This window comes from Gopherus evgoodei, chromosome 23, assembly GCF_007399415.2.
Source record: "Gopherus evgoodei ecotype Sinaloan lineage chromosome 23, rGopEvg1_v1.p, whole genome shotgun sequence".
NCBI classification, from domain to species: Eukaryota; Metazoa; Chordata; order Testudines; family Testudinidae; genus Gopherus; species Gopherus evgoodei.
In genome coordinates this window covers 12,124,804-12,146,142 of record NC_044344.1, presented here as the reverse complement: position 1 = coordinate 12,146,142, position 21,339 = coordinate 12,124,804, and the positions used below count along the sequence as shown (strand labels likewise).

The window sequence follows — 21,339 nt, the reverse complement described above, 5'->3', positions numbered from 1 at the left end:
TGGGGCTGCTGGGATCTGAGTGCTGGCAGAACCAGGTCTGTTGCTGAGAAGAAAGTGTCCATAGAAAGAGAACTACAGCCTTGAGTGTGCATGGTCTTTATGCTTGTATGGCACCATTTGGCCATGGAATTTGCAGTGCTGCACCTTAAATGGCAGCGTTCTTCATGTAACGAGGCAGGACCCTTCCCCAGCAAGCTACATATTTGCTCTCATTTAGATCATTACTGTACATTCAGACACACTGGCTTGCTCCGTTTTCTGTTTTTAGTCCAACTGCATATACAACGGCCATCCAGCCCTTTGGGATGGAAGCTGCGAGTGGAAATGGATAAGGATGCCATTTTTACTTTAGTTTTAATCTGTTCTGTTCTATTTTGGGTTGAAGCAGCAGCTGTGGAAATAAATCCTGTGGAACAGAAGTTCTCTGACCTCAAAATATGCTTAGTTAAGAGTCCTCCTATTTCTCTCAAGAGACCTTCCTTTTTTTGGGAGTGGGGGAGGCAAGAATCCCTGCAATAAATCCCCATCGTGGTCTGGGTGCTAATGCCCTTCTAGGCATAACCTGGAGTGTGCTCTCTGCAAGTCAACAGGTAGCTGTTTATTTTAAAAACAAAACTGGACTGTAGGCTCCTCTTACTGCCTACCTCCTTGTCAATCTCCTTTTTTCTCCTGCAGGGAGTGGGGGTTCAAATACTGTTCTGTTCCCTTAGTCACTTCTCTTTCAGCAGTCACCTGTGGAACCTCCTAGGGCTTGTTTAAGCAGTCACTAAAGGAGGAGAATGACAGCGAAAGCTTTTTCTTTCCTGTATTGTGTTTGAACAGTGTTACCTAGCCAGCTTTAGTGATGTTGGCTGCTCTAGAGCTGGCAGTTTCAGTTCTGTTTCATAGATTTTGCCCTAAGTTGCTAAATGGCCCCCTCAAGGATTGAACTCACAACCCTGGGCTTAGCAGGCCAATGCTCTAACCACTGAGCTACTTGGCCCTCTTACCAACCATCTCCTGTGCCCTTCTCAGAACATAAACCAGGATTGGCCTGAAACACCGGTTATCGTACACGTGCTGTGTGCAAAATTCCCCTGCTCCTTGCCCAGGATTCAGTCTAATCAGAAATGTCGTCTTGCTTCTGAGCCAGTTCCACGGACTTGCTAATGTTCCAGTTGTTATGAAAGTTTTATTGCTTTTGAAGAAAGTCCTGCTGCCCCCCTTTCTGACCAGCGCTGGCCGCTCAGCAAAAGGAAAGGTAGCCATCCCGCTTGTTCACGTGACTCGTGTGTGAATAATGTAGGTTTTGCAAAGCAATACAATGTGGAGGATTGGATGGTTATTTTTAGGGCTGTCGATTAATCTAAAAAAATTTAATGGTGATTTAATCACAGTTTTAATCACACTGCTAAACAATAGAATCCCAATTGAAATTTTGTAAATATGGATGTTTTTCTACATTTTCAAATATATTGATTTCAATTACAACATAGAATACAAAGTGTACACCGCTCACTCTGTTTTATTGCAAATAGTATTTTTCAAATCACCTCATACAAGTACCATAGTGCAATCTTTTTATCGTGAAAGTGCAATTTACAAATGTAGATTTTTTTTGTTATATAACTTCGCTCAAAAACAAGGCATTCCCATGGTATTTATGTGCCAGATATGCTAAACATTTGTATGCTCCTTCATGCTTCAGCCACCATTCCAGAGGACATGCTTCCACGCTGACGCTCGTTTAAAAAATGTTAATTAAATTCATGACACCTTAGGTGAGAATTATTTGTCTCCGGCTGTGTTTTACCCCCATTCTGCTATGTTCTGTTAGTCTCAGCTGATGACTCAGCACGTGTTCATTTTAAGAACACTTTCGCTGCAGATTTGACAAAAGGCAAAAAAGGTACCAATGTGAGATTTCTAAAGATAGCTACGGCACTCGACCAAAGGTTTAAGAATCTGAAGGGCCTTTCAAAATCTGAGAGGGACGAGGTGTGGAGCACTCTTTCAGAAGTCCTAAAAGAGCAACACTCCTATGCAGAAACTACACACCCTGAACCACCAAAAAAGAAAATCAGCCTTCTGCTGTTGGCATCTGACTCAGATGATGAAAATGAACATGCGTCAGTCCACGCTGCTTTGGATTGTTATCGAGCAGAACCCGTCGTCAGCATGTCCTCTGGAACGGTGGTTGAAGCATGAAGGGACATATGAATCTTTAGCGCATCTGGCATATAAATATCTTGCAACGCCGGCTACAACTGTGCCATGCAAATTCCTGTTCTCACTTTCAGGTGACATTGTGAACAAGAAACGGGCAGCATTATCTCCTGCAAATGTAAACAAACTTGTTTGTCTGAGCATTGGACTGAACAAGAAGTAGGACTGAGTGGACTTGTAGGCTGTAAGTTTTACATTGTTTTGTTTTTGAATGCAGTTATTTTTTTTTACATAATTCTACATTTGTAAGATCAACTTTCGTTGTGCAGAGATTGCACCACAGTACTTGTATGAGGTGAATTGAAAAATACTATTTTGTTTTTACAGTGCAAATATTTGTAATAAATTTAAAGCGAGCAGTGTACACTTTGTATTGTGTTGTAATTGAAATCAATATCTAGTATGAGCTGCAGACTCTTCAAAAGACATTTGAAAAGCTATACATTTAATGTTTTCATTATATTATTTTTTTCAGCAAGAATCCGAAAAGACTGAATGTAACAGGGTGCTGGCCAAAAGGCACTAACTCAGCCCCTTAGCTCAGAGCCTGCTAGCTCAGCTCCCAGTAAGGGGAAGAGATTGGAGCTGACAGGTGGTGGCTGATTAAAGCCCTACAGGAGAGACACTTGTGAGATTGATGGGGGAAGGCCTATAAAGCTAGCAGGAAGGAAGGAGGAGGGGAGGAACAGGAAAGTGAGGAGTCAGGGCCTGTGGCTCCCAGCTGGTGTTTGAAAGAGTGGTGTCCTGCAAATTAGTGCTGTAGAGCAATGAAGAGCTCGTCTCCACTGAATATCTTGGAAAATATAGACGATACACTAGGACTGAAGTTCAAATTAGTCCAACCTGGGAAAACTCTCTGACTTTCTCATTAGCGATCCTTGGCTGTTGTCTTAAAATTACTCCACCCATTATTACTGGCTTTGGAAAGTATCTACCCGGTGCGGGATGTCCTGGCACCGAGGAAGGACTCTGCCAGGGAGCACCGGCACCACACCCTGGCTCGCAAGGCCAGTGCCACCAGGCGGCACCATTCACAGTCCCCGATGCCACATAAGAAAAAAAAAAACCGGAACGTTCCCCTGTCAAGCTGCCGGGGGATTCCAGTAGGGTGTGTCCTCCAGCGGGAAACCCTCGGTCTGGTGCTTACTTTGAGGTACACGGTGTCACAGAATCATTTCAGATACCGCAAAAGCCACAATCAAGGAAGGAGGCTGTGCTGGTTAAAAAAATGACCTGGTTTAGAGAGCAAGTGAAGGCCGCTTTAAAAAACTTAAAAAAATATATAACAAATGGAAGAAGGGGAAATTGATAGTAAATAATATAAATCAGAATTTAGGAAAAGGTATAAAATGAATATGGGAAACAAAGAACACAAGGAGAAATGTATGGCCACAATAAGGATTTTAAAATATAATTGGAAGAAAAAGAATCCCCTGACAATGGTATTGGTCTGTTACTGGATGGAGATGGTAGAATTATGACTAGTAATGCAGAAATGGCAGGCATATTCCCTAAATACAGAACAGAAATATTTATGGAACACAGATATAGTCTCATCATATAGTAATAACACACTTTCCATTCTACTAGTGTCACTGGAGAACAGAAACAACTGAAGTTAGACATTTTTATGATTTATTTTTCTAAGGTCCAGATAACTTGTATCCAAGAGTTTTAAAAGGAGCTTACAGGACCATTAAAATTGATTTTCAGTAAGTCTTCCAGCACAGGGTAAGTCCCAGATGACTAGAAGAAAGCTAACATTGTCCCAATTTTTAAAAATAATAAACCCAGGTAATTACAGGCTTGTCAATCTAACATCAATCCTGGGCAAGATAATGGAGTGGCTGCTCTTGGACTGAATTAATAAAGAATTAAAGGAGAGTAATGTAACTAATGCAAATCAATATGGATTTATGGAAATAGAGCCTGTCAGAATAACTTGGTATCACTTTTAGGAGATTACAAATTTGCTTGATAAAGGTAATGGCATTGATGCAATTCACTTAGACTTCTGAAAGTTGTTGGACTTAGTACCACTCAACATTTTGATTCAAAAACTAAAATAATATAAAATTAACATGGCACACGTTAAATAGATTGAAAATTGGCTAACTGATAGATCTCAAAATGTAATTGTAAGCAAAGACTCATTGTCAAGTGGGTCCGTTTCTGTGGGGTCCCGCAGGAATTGGTTCTTGGCCCTAGGCATATGCTATTTAACATTTTTATCAATGACCTGGAAGAAAACATAAAAGTATCACTGATAAAGTTTGCAGATGACACAAAAATTGGAGGAGTGGTAAATAATGGAGAGGGCAGGTTACTGTTGGATGTGGCGGGGGGGGGTGTTCTAGCCTGGGAAGCAATGATTCTGAAAAAGATTTGGGGGTTATGGTAGATAATCAGCAGAACATGGGCTTCCAATGTGATGCTGTGGCCAAAAAAGCTAATGTGATCCTGGGAGACATAAATAGGGGAATCTTGAGTAAGAGCAGAGAGGTTATTTTACCTCTATTTGAGAATGGTGCAATCGCTGCTGGAATCCTGTGTCCCTTTCTGGTGCCCATAATACAAGAAGGCTGTTGATAAATTGGAGAGGGCTTAGAGAAGAACCATGAGGCTGGATACAGGATTAGAAAACACCTTGTAGTGATAGACATGGAGAGCTCAATCTACTTAGATTAACAAAGGTCAAGTTATGGGGTGATTCGATCACAGTCTGTAAGTATCTATATGGGGAACAAATATTTACTAATGGGCTCTTTGCTGTAGCAGAGACAGGTGTGACTCGATCCAGTGGCTGGAAGTTGAAGCTAGACGAATCCAGATGGGAACAAGGCGCATTGCTAACGGGGAGGAGAATTAGCTACTGGACCGATTTACCAAGGAGGGTGGTGAAGGCTCAGCTGCTGGCCGTTTGTAAATCAGTATTGGCTGTTTTCCTAACAGATCCCTAGGAATTACTGGGGGGACGTGCTTGGCTTGTGTTGTGCAGGGGGGTCAGACTCGCTGAGCAGCGCGGCGCTTCCTGCCCCGGGATCCGGGACTCTGCTTCTTGCTTCGGTTTCTCACCTACAATCCCGGCTGGAGCCCAGGGCGGCCGCTCGCTGGGGCTGAGCCTTCCGCAGGCGCTGAGCTCCCGCCGCCGCCGAACCCTCCTGTAGCCGCTCCTCGGGCTCTGCTCCGCGTTCCCCGGGCACCCCTCTCGGGAGCTGGAGGCACCGAGCGTCACGAACCCCCCTGCGCGGGCCCCACCCGCCGCCCGGCCAATCCGGGGCGGCCCCGCCCCGCCCCCCGCAGCCCTTTGTCCGGCCGAGGAGCCATGGCCGGGGCAGGGGGCTCAGCGCGGCGGCTGCTCCGGCCCCGCCGGCAGCGGGGCGGCGTGGTGGGCGGGGCCGCGCGGCCGGGGGGCCCGTGGGGGATGCGGGGCGGGCGCGGCGGGAGGGGCCGGGGACAGGCCGGGGTCACTGGGCGCGGGGTGAGCGGGCAGCGCGTGTGACATCGGGAGGCGGCTGGGGGGTCGTAGGCGCCTGGACAAGACAAAGCCCCAAATATCGGGACTGTCCCTATAAAACCGGGAGCCCTGGTCACCCCACCTGGGGGGCTCCAGGGACACCCGCAGCCGGCAACGCGCAGGGGTGTCGGGGGCCCTGGGGAAGGGCCGGGGAGTGAGCCACAAATCCCCCCCTGCCGGGATGGAAACCCGCCTGCACCCGCACCCCAGACGCTGCAGATCAGGCTGGTGAGCGGATCTTAGCCAGGATAGTCAGGGACTCGCTTGACTTTAGCGAAGCTTTTGATAAGGTCTCCCACAGTATGGTACCAGCAAGTTAAAGCACGATCAGCTGGATGATTGGACTATAAGGTGGATAGAAAGGTGGCTGGATTGTCCGGCTCGACGGGTAGTGACCAATGGCTCGATGTTTAGTTGGCAGCCAGTACCAAGCAAAGTGCCCCGAGGATCAGTCCTGGGGCTGGTTTTGTTCAATATCTTCATTAATGATCTGGAGGATGGCGTGAACTGCACTCTCAGCAAATTCCCTGATGACACTAAGCTGGGGGGGGGTGTGGTATATATGCTGGATGGTGGAAACACGATGCAGAGGGACCTAGACAAATTAGAGGATTGAGTCAAAGAAATCTGATGAGGTTCAACAAGGACAAGTGCAGAGTCCTGCACTTAGGACAGAAGAATCCCATGCACTGCTACAGACTAGGGACCGAAGTTTGGGCAGCAGGTCTGCAGAAAAGATCTTGGGGATGAGAAACTGGATATGAGTCAACAGTGTGCCCTTGTTGCCAAGAGGCTAACGGGATATTTGGCTGCATTAGTAGGAGCATTGTCCGCAGATCAAGGGAAGTGATAATTCCCTTCTATTTGGCGCTGGTGAGGCCTCATCTGGAGTACTGTGTCCAGTTTTGGGCCCCACACTACAAGAAGGATGTGGAGAAATTGGAAAGAGTCCAGTGAAGGGCAATGAAAATGATTAGGGGGGCTGGAGCACATGACTTATGAGGAGAGGCTGAGGGAACTGGGCTTGTTTAGTCTGCAGAAGAGAAGAGTGAGGGGGGATTTGACAGCAGCCTTCAACTACCTGAAGGGGGGTTCCAAAGAGGATGGAGCTCAGTTGTTCTCAGTGGTACCAGATGGCCGAACAAGGAGCAATGGTCTCAGGTTGCAATGGGGGAAGTTAGGAAACACTATTTCACTAGGAGGGTGAAGCACTGGAATGGGTTCCCTAGGGAGGTGGTGGAATCTCCTTCCTTAGACGTTTAAAAGGCCCAGCTTGACAAAGCCCTGGCTGGGATGATTTAGTTGGTGTTGGTCCTGCTTTGAGCAGGGGGTTGGACTGGAACATGCATCTGACGAAGTGGGTATTCACCCAGGAAAGCTCATGCTCCAAAACGTCTGTTAGTCTATAAGGTGCCACAGGATTCTTTGCTGCTTTTCCAACCCTAATATTCTATGAGTCTATGACACCCCTTCCTTCCTCTCCCTCCCGCCCCCCACCAGCTCCAAGTGTCCCTAAACTGTGCCAGAAGCTGGGACTGGATAACAGGGAGTGGATCTTGCCACAATTGGCCTGTAAATTCCCTGTGAAGAATCTGATACTGGCTACTGTCAGAGGCAGGACACTGGGCTAGGTGGACCATTGGTCTGACCCAGTATGGCTGTTCTAATGTTCTTATGTGGGAGAAACAGCAGGAGCTGGGGATCGTGGGGCTGCTTGGAGCTGGGCTCTGGGGTGTGTCAGTGGGGGGGTCAGAGCCAGACTTTGGGATGTGTTGGTGTGAGGGGTCTGTAGATGTGGGGGAGGTTCAAAGCTGGGCCTTGGGGATGTGCCGGTGTGTGTGCAGGGATAAGAGCTGGGGTATTGAGGGGGGCGGTTTGGGGGGATATTGGGTTTGAGGGGGTCCGTGTTCAGATCTGGCACTTTGGGTATGTTGGGGTTGGAGCTGGGGAAGTTGGGGGAATGTCTGAAGTTGGTTGGTTGGGATGTGGATGGGGCTGGAGAATGTTTGGGGCTGAGGTTTGGGCTGCAGCCCTGTCACTTCACCAGGGTGTCCTGTGTCTTCCTGGGAAAACCTGGTTCCGCTCTCACTGCCCCCCTGAGATCTTCCTCGCTGAGGCTGAACTGTATCTGGCAAGAAAGTCAGTCCCAGGGGCTCTGCGCAGGCATGTGCAGGGCAGGATTGGGCCCTGAAATATGGAAGTTGTGAGGTCCTTTGGAGCTGTTTGTAAACACCCTCCTCCCCCTTCTTGCAGGAGGCACCGGGAGAGCATCTGGCCTGTCTGCAAAAAGCTGAGGAGGAGCGGCAAAGTGCAGAGCTGCTGGTAGGTGCCCAGAGCCCCCTGCCCCTCAGGTTTGCCTGGGATCAGAGTGCCCTGAGTGACACCTGATGATGTTCGACAAGGAGAAATGCAGAGTCCTGCACTTAGGAAGGAAGAATCCCATGCACTGCTACAGGCTGGGGACGGACTGGCTAAGTGGCAGTTCTGCAGAAAAGAACCTGGGGGTTACAGTGAATGAGAAGCTGGATATGAGTCAGCGGTGTGCCCTTGTTGCCAAGAAGGCTAACGGCATATTGGGCTGCATTAATAGGAGTATTACCAGCAGATCGAGGGACATGATAACTCCCCTCTATTCGGTGAGGCCACATCTGGAGTATTGCATCCAGTTTTGGGCCCCCCACTACAGAAAGGATGTGAACAAATAGCAGAGGCTGAGGGAACTGGGATTATTTAGTCTGCAGAAGAGAAGAATGAGGGGGGATTTGATAGCTGCTTTCAACTACCTGAAAGGGGGTTCCAAAGAGGATGGAGCTGAGCTGTTCTCAGTGGTGTCAGATGACAGAACAAGTTGGTCCTACTTTGAGAAGGAGGTTGGAGTAGATGGCCTCCTGAGGTCTCTTCCAACCCTAATATTCTATGACACAGCAAACACAGGCCCCGTGCTGCCAGCCTCAGCCAGGAAAGCATCCCCACTGGAGCCCAGGGAGAGTGCAAGGTCAGACGTCGGAGCAACATGATGTGTTTAGGGTCCAAGAGGCTGTTGCACAGGAGAATGTCAGTCTGTGGCCTGGAGAGGCCCTGCCCAAGGGCTGCTCAGATATTATAGTGACCAGGTTTCTTTCTCACCCCTAGGGGAGACGGGGGGAAGGAGAGGAAATGTGGGTGGGCAGATGAAGAGTTTGGTTCAGTGCAATTTGATGAGGTTTGGGGAGAAAAGCCCCCCCGTTAGCCATGAGCAGCTCACCCCACCCTCCTTCCTCTACCCTTCCTGGCCTAACTGAGCTCCCATCCCCTGCCGCATCAACCCTGTGTTCTGGTAAATAACTCCCCCATCTGCTGGGGGCACAGGTCTGATTCTCCCGTTACCGAGCTGCCCTCTCCCTGGGTTGCAGAAACAGACTGAAGCCGAGAGGCAGAAGATCGTTGCGGAGTGGAAGGAGCTGCGAGAGTTTCTGGAGGAGCAGGAGCAGCTCCTGCTGTCCCAGCTGGAGGAGCTAGCCAGAGCCATTGTCAGGAGAAGGGACGAGGGCGTCTCCAGACCGTCCGGGGAGATTTCCCTGATCGGAGAGGAGGGGCAGCAGCAGTCGAGGAGCCAATCCCCGCAGGTCAGACTGGCTTATGGCAGCGCTAATATGCTGCTTCTCAGCCCTAGCCTCCAACGCGCCTCACAAGGAGGGGTCAGGGACATTATCCCTATTGTGCAAAGGGGAAAGTGAGGCACAGGACAGGGCAGAGTCCAGCCCACAGTCACACAATGAGTCTGTGGCAGAGCCAGGGCTGGGACCTGGGGGTCCTGGGTGCTGTAACCCGAAGACCGTCTCTCCTGCCCTGTAAACGTCTCTCTGCACTTTGAGGGTGAAATTCCCAGCCCACCCTCGCCCCCCGCCAGGCCCAAGGTCCCATGTCGTCCCAGGCTAGTGGGTTCAGTGGTGTGAGGGGGCTTAGGGGGGCTCTCAGCACTAGGGGGAATGTTCTCTTCCTGTAAAGTGCCTGAGAAGAGACTTTCCTTGATGGCGACCTCCTAGCAGGGTCCCCTGGGGTTGCTGAGGGCAGATGTCCCTGCTGGGCTTAGCAGTGGGCGGGAGAGATGGGTTCACATTCAGAGAACAGCTGCCAAGTGTCTGAAATTCCCCAAATACCCGTGGCTCCAGTGGTGACTCCCCTGCAGAGCAGGAGGCCACCCCAGCCTGGGCCAGGCCCACTGACTGCCTCTTCTTTCTTCCCCTGTGCAGGGTGCTGGACACACTGAGAGCAGGTACGTCCTGGGCTCCATTTCAGCGTTCACGTGGAAAGCAATGGTTTAGAATTGTAATTCCACTGACTGTGGCATTTCCCACGCTATGACACGCTGGCTGAATGCCTGAGATCACGTCTTTCCTTAGTGGCTGCTTCAGGAAGGAAAGAGCCTCTTACTACCTGACAGCTAATGGGGGCTGTCAAACACAGGGCCTGTGGGCCAGACCCAGCCTGGCTGATGGGTTTACGTGGCCACATCACGTGTTCACAGTGTGCAGAATCTCAGCTTTTGTCTTTTAAAAATAGGTTTCTAGCCTTCATGCTGGCAAAGAAACCTTCTGAAGTGCAAAGGGAGGCGATGGTGCCTTCCTGAGGGCCTGTCTAAGGCGTTTCAATGTAGACGCTCCCTATGGCGACGGGAGGGGTTGTCCCACTGGCGTAGGTGATCCGCCTGCCCAGAGACAGGAGCTAGGTCGATGGAAGACCCTCGTTTGGCCCAGCACTGTCTGCTGGGGCACTCAAGTTGGCTTATCTACGCTGCTCAGAGGTGTGGATTTTTCGCACTCCTGAGCAATGTAGTTAAGACAACCTAATATTCTAGTGCAGACCAGCCCTGAGTCTGTGAAACGGCCTGAAACCCGGCTCAGAGATGTGTGAACTCCTCTGGGAATCTCATTGGTGTGTCAGCTGAAATGATGTCACTTGAATGTCCATTGCTGGTCTCTGTAGCAGGTGGGATTGGGAGGGGATGGGAGTGAAGCCCTTGAGAGGTAGGAATAGGGAGTTGCTGTAGGGAGGGAAGAACAGAGAAGAGAGACACAGTCAAGGATGAGGGGACTGGGGGGAGGCAGGGAAACAGGGTAGAAATAGCAGAAGTGGCTGTTTTCCCTTTGAGTGAAAAAAGTTGTGACAATGAGTTACTTTATAAATAACAGTAATTAAAAGCTTTCTATGTAAAGGGCAGATTCCCCCCCTGGATCTTTGTGCCTAGGTGTCCCCAGTTTATGCCCCAGCCTAAGGACAATGATAAGTGGGATACAGCGTTCTCCACCAGTGGGGCTGACACCCTGGGGGTCACTGCTTTAGCTGAAGTTCTCCGGGCTTTGGGCATTAAATGGTCCAGGTTCAATCCCTGGGGAAGACCTGAGCTCTGTCTGTGGCCCCTGTGAGCACATGGGACACGCCCACTCTCTAGTCTCTGTGTCCTCCCTTTCCACATATCCCAATGCTGGTGCCCCTTGGTACTGGAATAACACAGGGTGGAGGGTGGCTCAGCACCCCAATGTGTCCCAGCGTGGGCACCAGAACCTGGCTCCATTCTGGGCCCCAATGGCTCCCCACATCCCATCTCTCTGGGCCCATGGAGCGCACCGGGCTGTGGGCAGGTGACATCTCAGACGATAAAGCTCAGATGCAGGTTTTCTGGAGTTTGGGGGTTTCTGGGATTGGGAATTGGACCCATGTCTCACCCTTCCTGCTTTCCCCAGCAGGGAGGATGGGCCGTTTCAGAAGCCAGAGCCGGGGTTTGCGTAGAGCTGGAGAAGGAGACTCAGCGATTTCTCTCTGAAAAGTGCCATCCTGCAGGAGGTGCTGCTGGGATTCAAAGGTGAAGTGGAGTTTGGCAGCAGCTCCCTTCTGGTTAGAGGGACCCTCGCCCTGGGGAGGAGTCAGGGGCTATAGTGTGTCGCTGACCCTGGGCTCCGTCTCAGCCCCAGCTCAGGGAGTTCTCCTTCCCCATGGGAGTAGCCCTGTGGGGCCGGCTCTGCCTGAGTTACCAGCCTCGCTCTGGGTCCCCATCTCATCATGAAAAGCAAATACGTTAGTAGCCAATAGGAATACGCCCATGAGCGCGAGGGCCTGAATTCTCACCTCTGCCTTCCTCTCCTTCCCCAGAGACTCTGCGGCTGGAGCTGGAGCACCACACAGGTACGTTTCTGTCTCTCCTGGGGGGGTTCAGGACCGAGACCATGTTAGCGGCTGGGGATTGCTGCCCCCAGCCCGAGATAAACCTGAAAGCGGTGGAGCAGTGACTGCCCAGGTCACTCCTGCAGTGAGGTCTGGGGGGGTCAGAGTGAATCCTGAGCTGACGGGTGCATTTCCCTTTGAGAAAGGAACAAGAACCTGAGTGGTGTGAAATGGTGAGACGAGGCTGAAACACCCACACAGGATGCAGTCTGCAGCTGTAATGAGCGGCTGAAAAAGGCCACAGGGCGGCAGCAGAGTTTCAGGAGTGAGGGGTTGGAACCCTTGTCTAGACTGATCCTGAATGCAAAATAGGGCTGCTATAGTGTGTACAGACTGGCTGTGAAGGGAAGAGGGCACTGAGCTGTGTGGGGCTCGTTCTGAAGGAGGAGGGGGCTTCGCTAGTGGAGACCAGTGTTTCTCTCACTTCACACTGGGGAGCCTTTAGGTGACGTAAAGAATTTTTGCAACTTTCTTACATTTACTCTAAAAGTAAGACCAGACCTTAAGCCTTCACAGTGTGTGTTTCAAGAGGCCGACAGAGAATCCCTGACCTTGAGGGATAAGAGTGTGCAGGGCCTGGGGCAATGAGGTTTTCCTATTTAGCCCCTAATAAAGCTTCCAGTATTTCCCAGCCCCCACAACTGCCTCTCCTGAGCCCCCTGGGGGCCATGACCCATCAGTTGAGAAACACCGGATCAGATTTTGTATCGCTGTTGGCTATGAATAGGAAGAGAGCACTGCATTGTATATGGACCAAGGTTAGATGAGCAGCTGGCTACTATAGCATATGTGGACTGACCCTGGGAACTATTAATTCCAATCAAACCCACATTTCATAATCTTTTCCTTACTTCTGAAACCCGACTGTGAACTCAGGCAGGTTGCAGCTGTTCACAGTAACCATTTCACTGCTGTGTCCTATCACCGCCAGAGAACCTGAAACCACCACAATGGTTAGTAGAGACGGGGACGAGGCAGAAAATTTGGAGCCAAAATGGCATTCGCTGCTGTTCGCATTTGCAGGCGAGTGAAGGAACCCAGGAATAGATGGTGGTCCAGTCACCCAGCCAGAGGAAGGGGAGAAGGCGAAGGAGATAGAAAGGGCCACAGGAGAGTGACACTGAAGGGGAAATTAAATGAAAAAAAAATCAGTAATGCAGAGGCCTGGTGACAGCACCTGCCCCTCCAGAATGCTGAATTCAGCAAAATTCAAACTTCTGCAGCCCAGGAAAGGGAGAGTTGGGGTGAATGTCCACACAACTCATCTCTGTGCCCTGGAGCAGGCAGGTCCTTTGTAATAGTCAGCCTGTACTCCAGCTGCATTCATTGCATTAGAACTAGCTGTACTTGTGACCCAGTGTGCCTGGGGCAGCCCTCACTGGAAGTGCCAAGGTCAGGGCAGGCTGCAAAAAGAAGAGCAGATTGTCCCAAAACTGGTGGTTCACACTGAAGTTAGACTCACTGATCGGTTGTAAACTGCTCCTGAACCCCTGGGCTGGTTATCTAGAAGCTAAAAAAGAAATCGCACAGGCCCCTTTACTGCATTCTGATTCTCTGGCTCCCAATCAGCACCTAGGTCCAGTGCAGTGAGAAGTCAATTAAAACCTCTGCTCGCTATAAAAAATGTTCTTCTGACCCCAAAGGGTCACCCACGCCACCAGGCCAATATTAGTTTGGATCTTACCCAAAATACCACACTGCCAGCCAGTCCGTTAGTGTTTGAAACAGAAGGTTTATTATAAAAAGAAGAAGAGGAGAGTTGTTAAATGGTAAAGGAATCGGACACATACAAGACTACAAGGGCCGTATATCAGGTTCCTACCAATATTGGTGAGTTTGCTGCCTTGAAAGTCCCCCTAGAACAGATCCCCAGCTTGGATGGGCCGTTCAGTCCTTTGTTCAGAGCTTCGTTTGTAGAAAAGTTGCTCCAGAGGAAAGAAGCAGGAACGGAGACAAAATGGAGAGGATGCCGCTGCTCTTTATATTCCTTTTGCCATGCGGCTGGTACTTCCTTTGTCCCAAACACAAGCTGCCCAGCACGTGGCATGGAAAAGCCTTAGAGTTCTCTGTCCACCAGCCTGCCCCTACATGCCTTGCTGGCTCCTAAGGTGTAGTCCTTGGCTTTTTTAATGGGTTCATTGTACAGCTGATGGCCCATCATGAAGGCTTAGTGCTGATGCCAATCTGTCTGGGGGTGTCACCCAGAACCACGGCATTAGTTTTGAAATACAGATGTACCACACCTACCTAGAACTCACAGTATACAAAGGTAATACAAACATATAAACAACATTATTGTACCTGGCAAATCACTGACACCTTACATGGCATATCTGGCACGATTCATTGCAACTTATTAATACCAATATTATAAATAATCTAAAGTATCTCACAGTTCCATGCAGTGTCTCAGTACTGAGTGGGGGGGGGGTGTTGGAGGAGGTCGGCAGCACAGTGATTGTGCTATGAGGTGATCTGGGAAGCTGTGGCTCTCTGGGGTCGAGGGGAGGGTGAGTCCCTCTCCACAGCCCGTGGGATGTGAGGAAGGAGGTATGTGTGGACCTTGAGAGATCCAGCATGCCTGATTTCAGCACTGCACTGTCACTAGCAGGGCACAGGGGCCATCTTGTCATGGGGTGTGTCAGCAGAATGCATGATGGGTGCACGGGGCCGTCACTCAAAGAGTACAGAGTTTGGCTGTGTGGGCAGGTACCATAACTCTGTATTTGCTGGTTTTCGCGAGTTGGGCTTGGCTGAACTCGATGTTCTGGAAGGGGCCGGGGCCAGGCACGGGTAGGCTGGGGAGGGGAAGGTTTGGAGGAAGAGCTCCTGAGAGCTGGAAGGACTGTGGGCAAGGGGTTACCGTAGAGCAGGTGCTCTGGAGAGTCGTGGTGTCCAGGAGGGCTGGACCATGGGAGGCATTCAGGCCAGGTGCTCTGAGGAGCTGGCAGGCTGGTACTGGTATGAGCAAAGGGAGTGTGGGTACTGCAGGCAGTGCTGGTGCTGCTGGGAAGTGGGAGTGGGGAAGGCTTGGAACAGTGGGAGGGTGGGATGGAAAGCAGTTGAGGACCTGGAAGCGAAGGGGGTTAGGGCCGGGAGAGAAGAACACAAGGAGTAGGTACTGTGGTCCCAGGATGTGAGGAGGGCGGGGGGGGGGAGTGTGGAGGAAGAAGACTAATGACCATCAGGGAGGGAGAGCAGGTTGGGGGGATCTGATGCTGGGGGGTCCCAGCCCTTGAACACAGAATCTCTGCCCAGGCCCCGTTGCCTTTGTGCCTGCCCTCCATTTTCTTTAGTCCACTTGCACATTCTTTGATATATTTTTTATATTGTTTTAACCCTTGTCCTTCCTCCACTGCTCGGTCCCCCCCCTGCCCACCTTGTCCCTACCCACTGAAACCCTGGACTCTGTTCCTGCATTTCGTCCCTGCCACGGGACAACCCCTTCCCTGGCAGAAAGGGGCACTCTCTTGGTGATGGCACAGGATGGTAGCGAGACTTCTAGGAACTCAGAGGATCTTGCTTCCCCCTCCCTGTCTGCAGCAGCCACAATTTCTCTTCCCGGCAGGCTCCTTGGATCTTTGAGCTGGTCCTTCTTTAGGTCACATGACCTGAATCTTATTTCTCGCATTCTCCTTTTCCAGAAGAATTACAGTCGGTTTCTCCCAAATTCTAATTCCCTCGTCCTCTCTCCACCCTGGGGGACTTTCATACTCTCTCCCATTACACATAACTTGATAGAGTCTGTTATTCCCCCAAATGCACTTTCTTGACATCTGATAACTCTGAGGTGCTGTATTTGGTGCTGACAACATTCCTCACGTGAGCTGAACCCAGCCAGCTTGTGCTCAGTGGTCCCTGTTTCCTGTGGCCTCTCCTTGGCACTGGACAGCTCTGTTGGTGAGAAGAGCAGTCAGGGCCATTCCTCCTCTCTCTGCAGTGTCCTCTTTCTGGGACATACAGTTGCCTTCTCTGTGTTTTAGGATCCCCTTGAAGATGAGTCTCTGGCTGTGTGTGTTCCCAGCAGAGATGCAGATGGTTACATTCCCCCATTAGCAGTGTCCTGCAGCTTTGGGCACTTAGAATTTCACTGGTTTATAATGAGCTACGGTTAAAACCACACAACACTGTATGTGACAAATGTCCCACAGGTTCACCTGCCCTCCCTTGTTTTCTTTCCCCTGAGCAGGGTTTCCAGTTTCCAAACCTGCTGATGTCTCCCAGCTGGAACAAGGGGAAGATCCATGGGTCCTGGGTCTCCAGGGCTCAGAGGAAAGAGAGGTCCAGGGAGGTGCCTGCCAGGGTAGGAATCAGTTCAACAAACTCAAAACTTCTTGGTGTCTGAAGAAAAGAGCTGGGATTCCCTCCAAAGACCTTGTGAACTCTAAGTTCAGGGTTGTCCCCAGCATGTGATATGTACTCATGAAGGAGGTCACAGCTTCCCACCCGTCCTCACTGACACCTGGCAGTAGCTCCCTCCCCAGTCTCCCTTCCCCATGAGTGTTTGCATGGGATGTGGAGGCAGAACAGGTCTCCTCTCTCTTCTCTGGGGAAAGATGGGAGGGGTTCAGCTCCTGTGGGGGTTTTCCCCCCATCTCTCCAGCAATTACTGTCGTTTGTTTCCCCCTTTTCCCATCCCCTGAGGCTTCCTTTCTGCCCAGCACCTGCAGTAACTCATGCCTGGATTCCCTCTCTCTGTCCCAGCAGGTGAAGGGGCAGTAAGTAAGAGCAAGGAGGAGAATCCTCAGCAGAAAGATCACGAGCTAGTGGAACCACCCGGGATGTTTTCAGAAAGATTTAAAGGGAACGTTCACTGGAGTCGTGAGCGGAGGAAAAGTCATGAGAGTCAGCAGAGAAATCAGCCAGGGGATTGTCGGGGAAGTGGCAAGGATCTCCAGGAAACCACAACCCAGCAGAGAATCCCCCCAGGAGAGAGAAAAAACACCTGCACCGAATGTGAGAAAACCTTTAGTAGTCGCTCCAACCTTATTACACACTGGAGAATCCACACAGGAAATAGACCCTATAAATGCTCAGAGTGCGGGAAAAGCTTCAATCAGCGTTCAAACCTTATTAAACATTGGAGGATCCACACGGGAAATAGACCCTTTAAATGCCACGACTGTGGGAAAAGTTTCACTGACAGCTCGAACCTTACTCAGCATCAGAGAACCCACGTGGGGGAGAGACCCTATAGATGCTCAGAGTGCGGGAAAAGCTTCACTCGGAGCTCAGACCTTATCAGACACGAGACAATCCACACAGGAGACAGACCTTTTAAATGCTCCAAGTGTGGGAAAAGTTTCAACGACCGCTCCAACCTTATTACACATCAGAGAACCCACATGGGCGAGAGACCTTATAGATGCTCCGAGTGCGGGAAAAGCTTCAGTGTGAGCTCCAGCCTGATTACACATTGGAGAATCCATACGGGAGAGCGACCCTATGAATGCTGCGAGTGCGGGAAAAGCTTCACTCGGAGCTCAGATCTGATCAGACACGAGACAATCCATACAGGAGACAGACCCTTTAAATGCTCCAAGTGTGGGAAAAGCTTCAATGACCGATCAAACCTTATTAGGCATCAGAGGATCCACAAAGGACAGTAAACTCATTGACTAGGGCTGGCCAAAGATGCTTTTGCTAATTCCCACAGAGACCTTTAAGGCTGTTTGCACCACCTGTGTCACCGCGTGCTCTGAGCTGTCCCACTTCTGCAGCTCTCACCCTTCTTTGGGGTGAATCCTGGGGCCCCTTCTATCAGTTCCTTTGTCCTGGTAGTGGAGGGGATGATGTCCCCCATCTGCCAGGAAGGTCCATCAGCCCCAGGTGGGGAGATAGCGGTGACCTCGACTAGCTACGTTGAGATGTAGTCTGCCTAGGCCATGTCTCCACTAGGATTTTCCATGGAGATCTGAGAATCGCTGCCACTTTGTTTTCTGTGCAGTGTAGACATATCCATAGAGTTTATTCTGCCTGCATTTTACCGCTCCACCTCCCAAAGCGTCATGTGATGCAACGTTCTCGGCTCTCTAATTCAGGATCACATTGTGATACCTACGTGCAGACGCGTTAGGGTGGGAACTGAAAGAGTCACAGACCTGGAGCAGGAATTTGAATGAATCCCAAACACTGAGTAATTGTTCTGTGCTTTCATCTGCGTTTCCCTCAACTGGCAAAGCTGCTTCTGGGCTTTTTCCTGCTCAGCTGGGATTGTTGCTGAGGGCAAGTTTGGCTGTTTTTCTCCATTACGACGATGCTAAAACGTTTTTAAATAACCTGATTCAAAAATAATGAGATGGCGCTGAGTGAAGCACATTTGAATGGATCAGAGGACAACACAATGGGAGAATCTGCTGTCCTGATTCTGAGTCATCAAATGTAGCCTGCTCTGCAATTTCAGTTTATATGAAACTGAAAGGGTCTTATACCCCTCGGTATGGTTGGTTTCTCTCTCTTTCCTGAAGGCCAGTTAATCACATAACTGGATAGCAGTTTTGTTAAACACAATGTAGCTTGGATTTAGTGGGGACTTTGAGACAAATGACCATTTGCTAAAATAGTCATTTCTTTTTTTTTGTTTTTTCCTTGCCCCTCCACGATGATGTGGCCCATGGGGGAAGTTCACGTGCAGTTCAGTCATCGGGAGAGGTCATGCTTCAGCCCTTTGGACGTGCTACCATGGAAACAGTAGAGTCTGAAAATCTCCACTCCGAGATGGTAAACAACAGCACACCCCAATCTGTGCAACTAACTGAAGAAACTGACTACAATCACACCCACGTTCAGCTGGGTAAGGCAGTGTCATTTGCAATTGTCTGGGAAGAGAATTCCAGAGTAAGTAACTGAGAACTAGGGAAAATAACCGTATATTTAGTTCCCGAAGTAGCTGAGGTCCAGGCCCTTCGCATTAGGAAGATATTTCCTTCCTAATCAGGTGCATGTTGCCTGTGTTTGGGGAAACAATGTCCCCATCTGTGTAGATGTGGAGGAAATGGAAGTGGCATTTTTGCTGAACTTACCCTTTGTACATGTTGCAGATGGGTATAAAATGAACTCCGTGTTGAATGTGGGGTAGTTGCGGAATAGTGATTTTTGAATAGATACCCCACTTTTGGTGGCTTGCAGGGATTCTGATGCAGTCCCTAATTTAGACCTGTGCCACCAGATTAAAGAAACAAATTGTAATGCTGCTGAGATTTTGGGTGGTTTGGTAAAGGATTCTACTCCAGAGAAGTGTAAATTTAACCTGACCAAGATCAAGGATTTGGCAAGCACTCAGTAATAGCAGGTACCGCTGGTTGGTTTTCACCCCAGAAAAGGACTCTGTGGTGGCCCAGGTAAAACTGTGTTTAGAACACCCCTGCCTAGGTTAATGGCATTGAGTAAGGTCCCTGAGGATGCCGTAGATAAACTGGGAACAATTGTCCTTTACCAAAAGGCAAAGAAAGAAGCAGTTAATGCCTTCAAAGGACATTCCTTCCCCATGGATCCCAGTCTGGCTCCATTGGTGGACAAGAAGGACTTTCATGCTGTGTAAGTGATGATAACCACTGAGGGAATGGATGTGTTAGATTCCAAGTGCAGACAGCCAGATGCTTTTGTTTCTTAGTTTTGCCCTTGTACTTTATGCATTTGCGTCACTTCTCCTTCACATCCTGCTAATTTGTAAGATTAGAAAATGTGAAAATAAAGTAGAGGTGCTTGTTCTCATGATGCAGACCTTCCCACGTAATGTGAGACCCCTTTCACCAACATTTATAGCAGAAGACCAAGAGATAAATGAATTCAAAGAAGTGGAAGACACCTATGTTGACACAGAATGCAACTTTACATGAGACTCACTTGATAGAACTGGGAATTAAGAGAAAACTAACACATACAAGATTTTGCAATCTTGGAATATGTTATTGTTGCCAATGGAAATGAAATTAAACATGAAGTTAATTATTGGTTAAAGAATAAGACACTAATTTTGTGATAACATGAGTTACACTGGAACACTGCGATTTTACACTGGTTCTCGTTTAGTATAGGAAATGGTGACTAATCTTTTCAAGTATATTTGATGTAACATGCATCCTTTGGACTAACGAGTTTTGAAGAAAAACTTCACTTCAAAGGTTGGAGTGGGGGGGATACGAGAGAGAAATAGTGTATATGAGAGTACTGACCCAGTGTTTAACTTCAGACTATAACAGCGTTTAAAAGAGAACTAGATACATTCATGGAGGTTAAGTCCATTAATGGCTATTAGCCAGGATGGGTAAGGGAGAATGTCCCTAGCCTCTGTTTGTCAGAGGATGGAGATGGATGGCAGGAGAGAGATCATTTGATCATTACCTGTTAGGTTCACTCCCTCTGGGGCACCTGGCATTGGCCACTGTCGGTAAGCAGGATACTGGGCTAGATAGACCTTTGGTCTGACCCGGTATGGCTGTTCTTATGTTCTTTATTTCGACAAACTCTAAAGCAAATTTTCTGTTAAGTGGAAATTGCTTAAGGAGACAAGTAGTGTAATCTTTTACCCAGTTAGTCTGCAAGGGTCATTGATTTCCCTACTTCTCTTGTTTGCAAAGCAAAGGCATGACATCTGTCATGAGATATGATGCTTTCTCAGGGTGTCCAGAACTGTAAGTCACCCCTCTGCGTCTGGTGGTGCTAACCAAAGTGACAACTCCTTGCCACTCCAGTTCATTAGATTCCACAGGATGCCACCAGTCCTAATTGTGCCTGGCAGGTTAACCCTTGTTGTACTTCAGTCCCCAAACTCTCCAGAAGCATCTCCCTGCAGCCTCCAACCCCTGATCACTGTCACAATTACCAAGTTCGCTGTCTCTAGAGAGAGTGTACCACCAGTCTGCATGATTTAACCAGGAATTCATACTGTGTTTAATATAATAGCACTGACATGCTTATGATAAAACAAAGAAGATTATTAACCAAGGACAGAAATTTAAGGGATATTGAGCAAGAATAATAGAAACAGAAATGGTTACAAATCAAACAAAAGCATAACATGCTTCTAAGTGACTAAAACTTAACAAGCTAAAATCCTTGACTAAAATAAGTTTCTAACTAAAGAAACCTTTTAGCATTACCCACTGGGATGGAATACACCCCTACATGCTATAGTAATAATCCTTGTACAAGATGAACACTCATAACTTGCTGCTCAGGAATATCGTGGTAAAGTGCATATAATGTTGTTATATGTAAAGTTATGAACATAAAAATCGTGACTGACATGCATTTCCCAGGTAAGTCTGGGGAGTGGTTAAATCAGTTTCTCAAAGACAGGGCAAGCCATGTGTCAACAAAGCTGATGGACAATCACCTACCAAGTGATTAGTCTTTGGCAAGGAAGAGAGGCAGGGAGAGAGGTCTGCGTATTAACAGAGAAACAGCCTAGAGTC

At 49.1% G+C, this 21,339-nt stretch overlaps 2 protein-coding genes across 2 annotated transcripts; both read left to right on the top strand.

The window, feature by feature from the left end:
- Positions 1-5,530: 5,530 nt before the first annotated feature.
- On the top strand, positions 5,531-11,499 carry LOC115639231 (translation initiation factor IF-2-like). Its single transcript, XM_030541717.1, has 6 exons — positions 5,531-5,686; positions 5,819-5,950; positions 7,976-8,044; positions 9,115-9,327; positions 9,955-9,977; positions 11,446-11,499. The coding sequence occupies exons 1-6, from the start codon at positions 5,531-5,533 to the stop codon at positions 11,489-11,491; spliced, it is 639 nt and encodes a 212-aa protein (XP_030397577.1). The 3' UTR covers positions 11,492-11,499.
- A 365-nt stretch (positions 11,500-11,864) lies between these two features.
- On the top strand, positions 11,865-20,184 carry LOC115639164 (zinc finger protein 239-like). Its single transcript, XM_030541596.1, has 3 exons — positions 11,865-11,884; positions 16,113-16,226; positions 16,631-20,184. The coding sequence occupies exon 3, from the start codon at positions 16,705-16,707 to the stop codon at positions 17,530-17,532; it is 828 nt and encodes a 275-aa protein (XP_030397456.1). The 5' UTR covers positions 11,865-11,884; positions 16,113-16,226; positions 16,631-16,704; the 3' UTR covers positions 17,533-20,184.
- The last annotated feature ends 1,155 nt before the right edge of the window (positions 20,185-21,339 follow it).

Coding starts and splice junctions, on each gene's coding strand:
- LOC115639164 (XM_030541596.1), top strand. CDS start 16,705: ATGTTTTCAGAAAGATTTAAAGGGAACGTTCACTGGAGTCGTGAGCGG.
- LOC115639231 (XM_030541717.1), top strand. CDS start 5,531: ATGGCCGGGGCAGGGGGCTCAGCGCGGCGGCTGCTCCGGCCCCGCCGG. Junction 5,687..5,818: donor CCGGGGTCACTGGGCGCGGG/GTGAGCGGGCAG, acceptor GGGGGGCTCCAG/GGACACCCGCAGCCGGCAAC. Junction 8,045..9,114: donor GGCAAAGTGCAGAGCTGCTG/GTAGGTGCCCAG, acceptor CCTGGGTTGCAG/AAACAGACTGAAGCCGAGAG.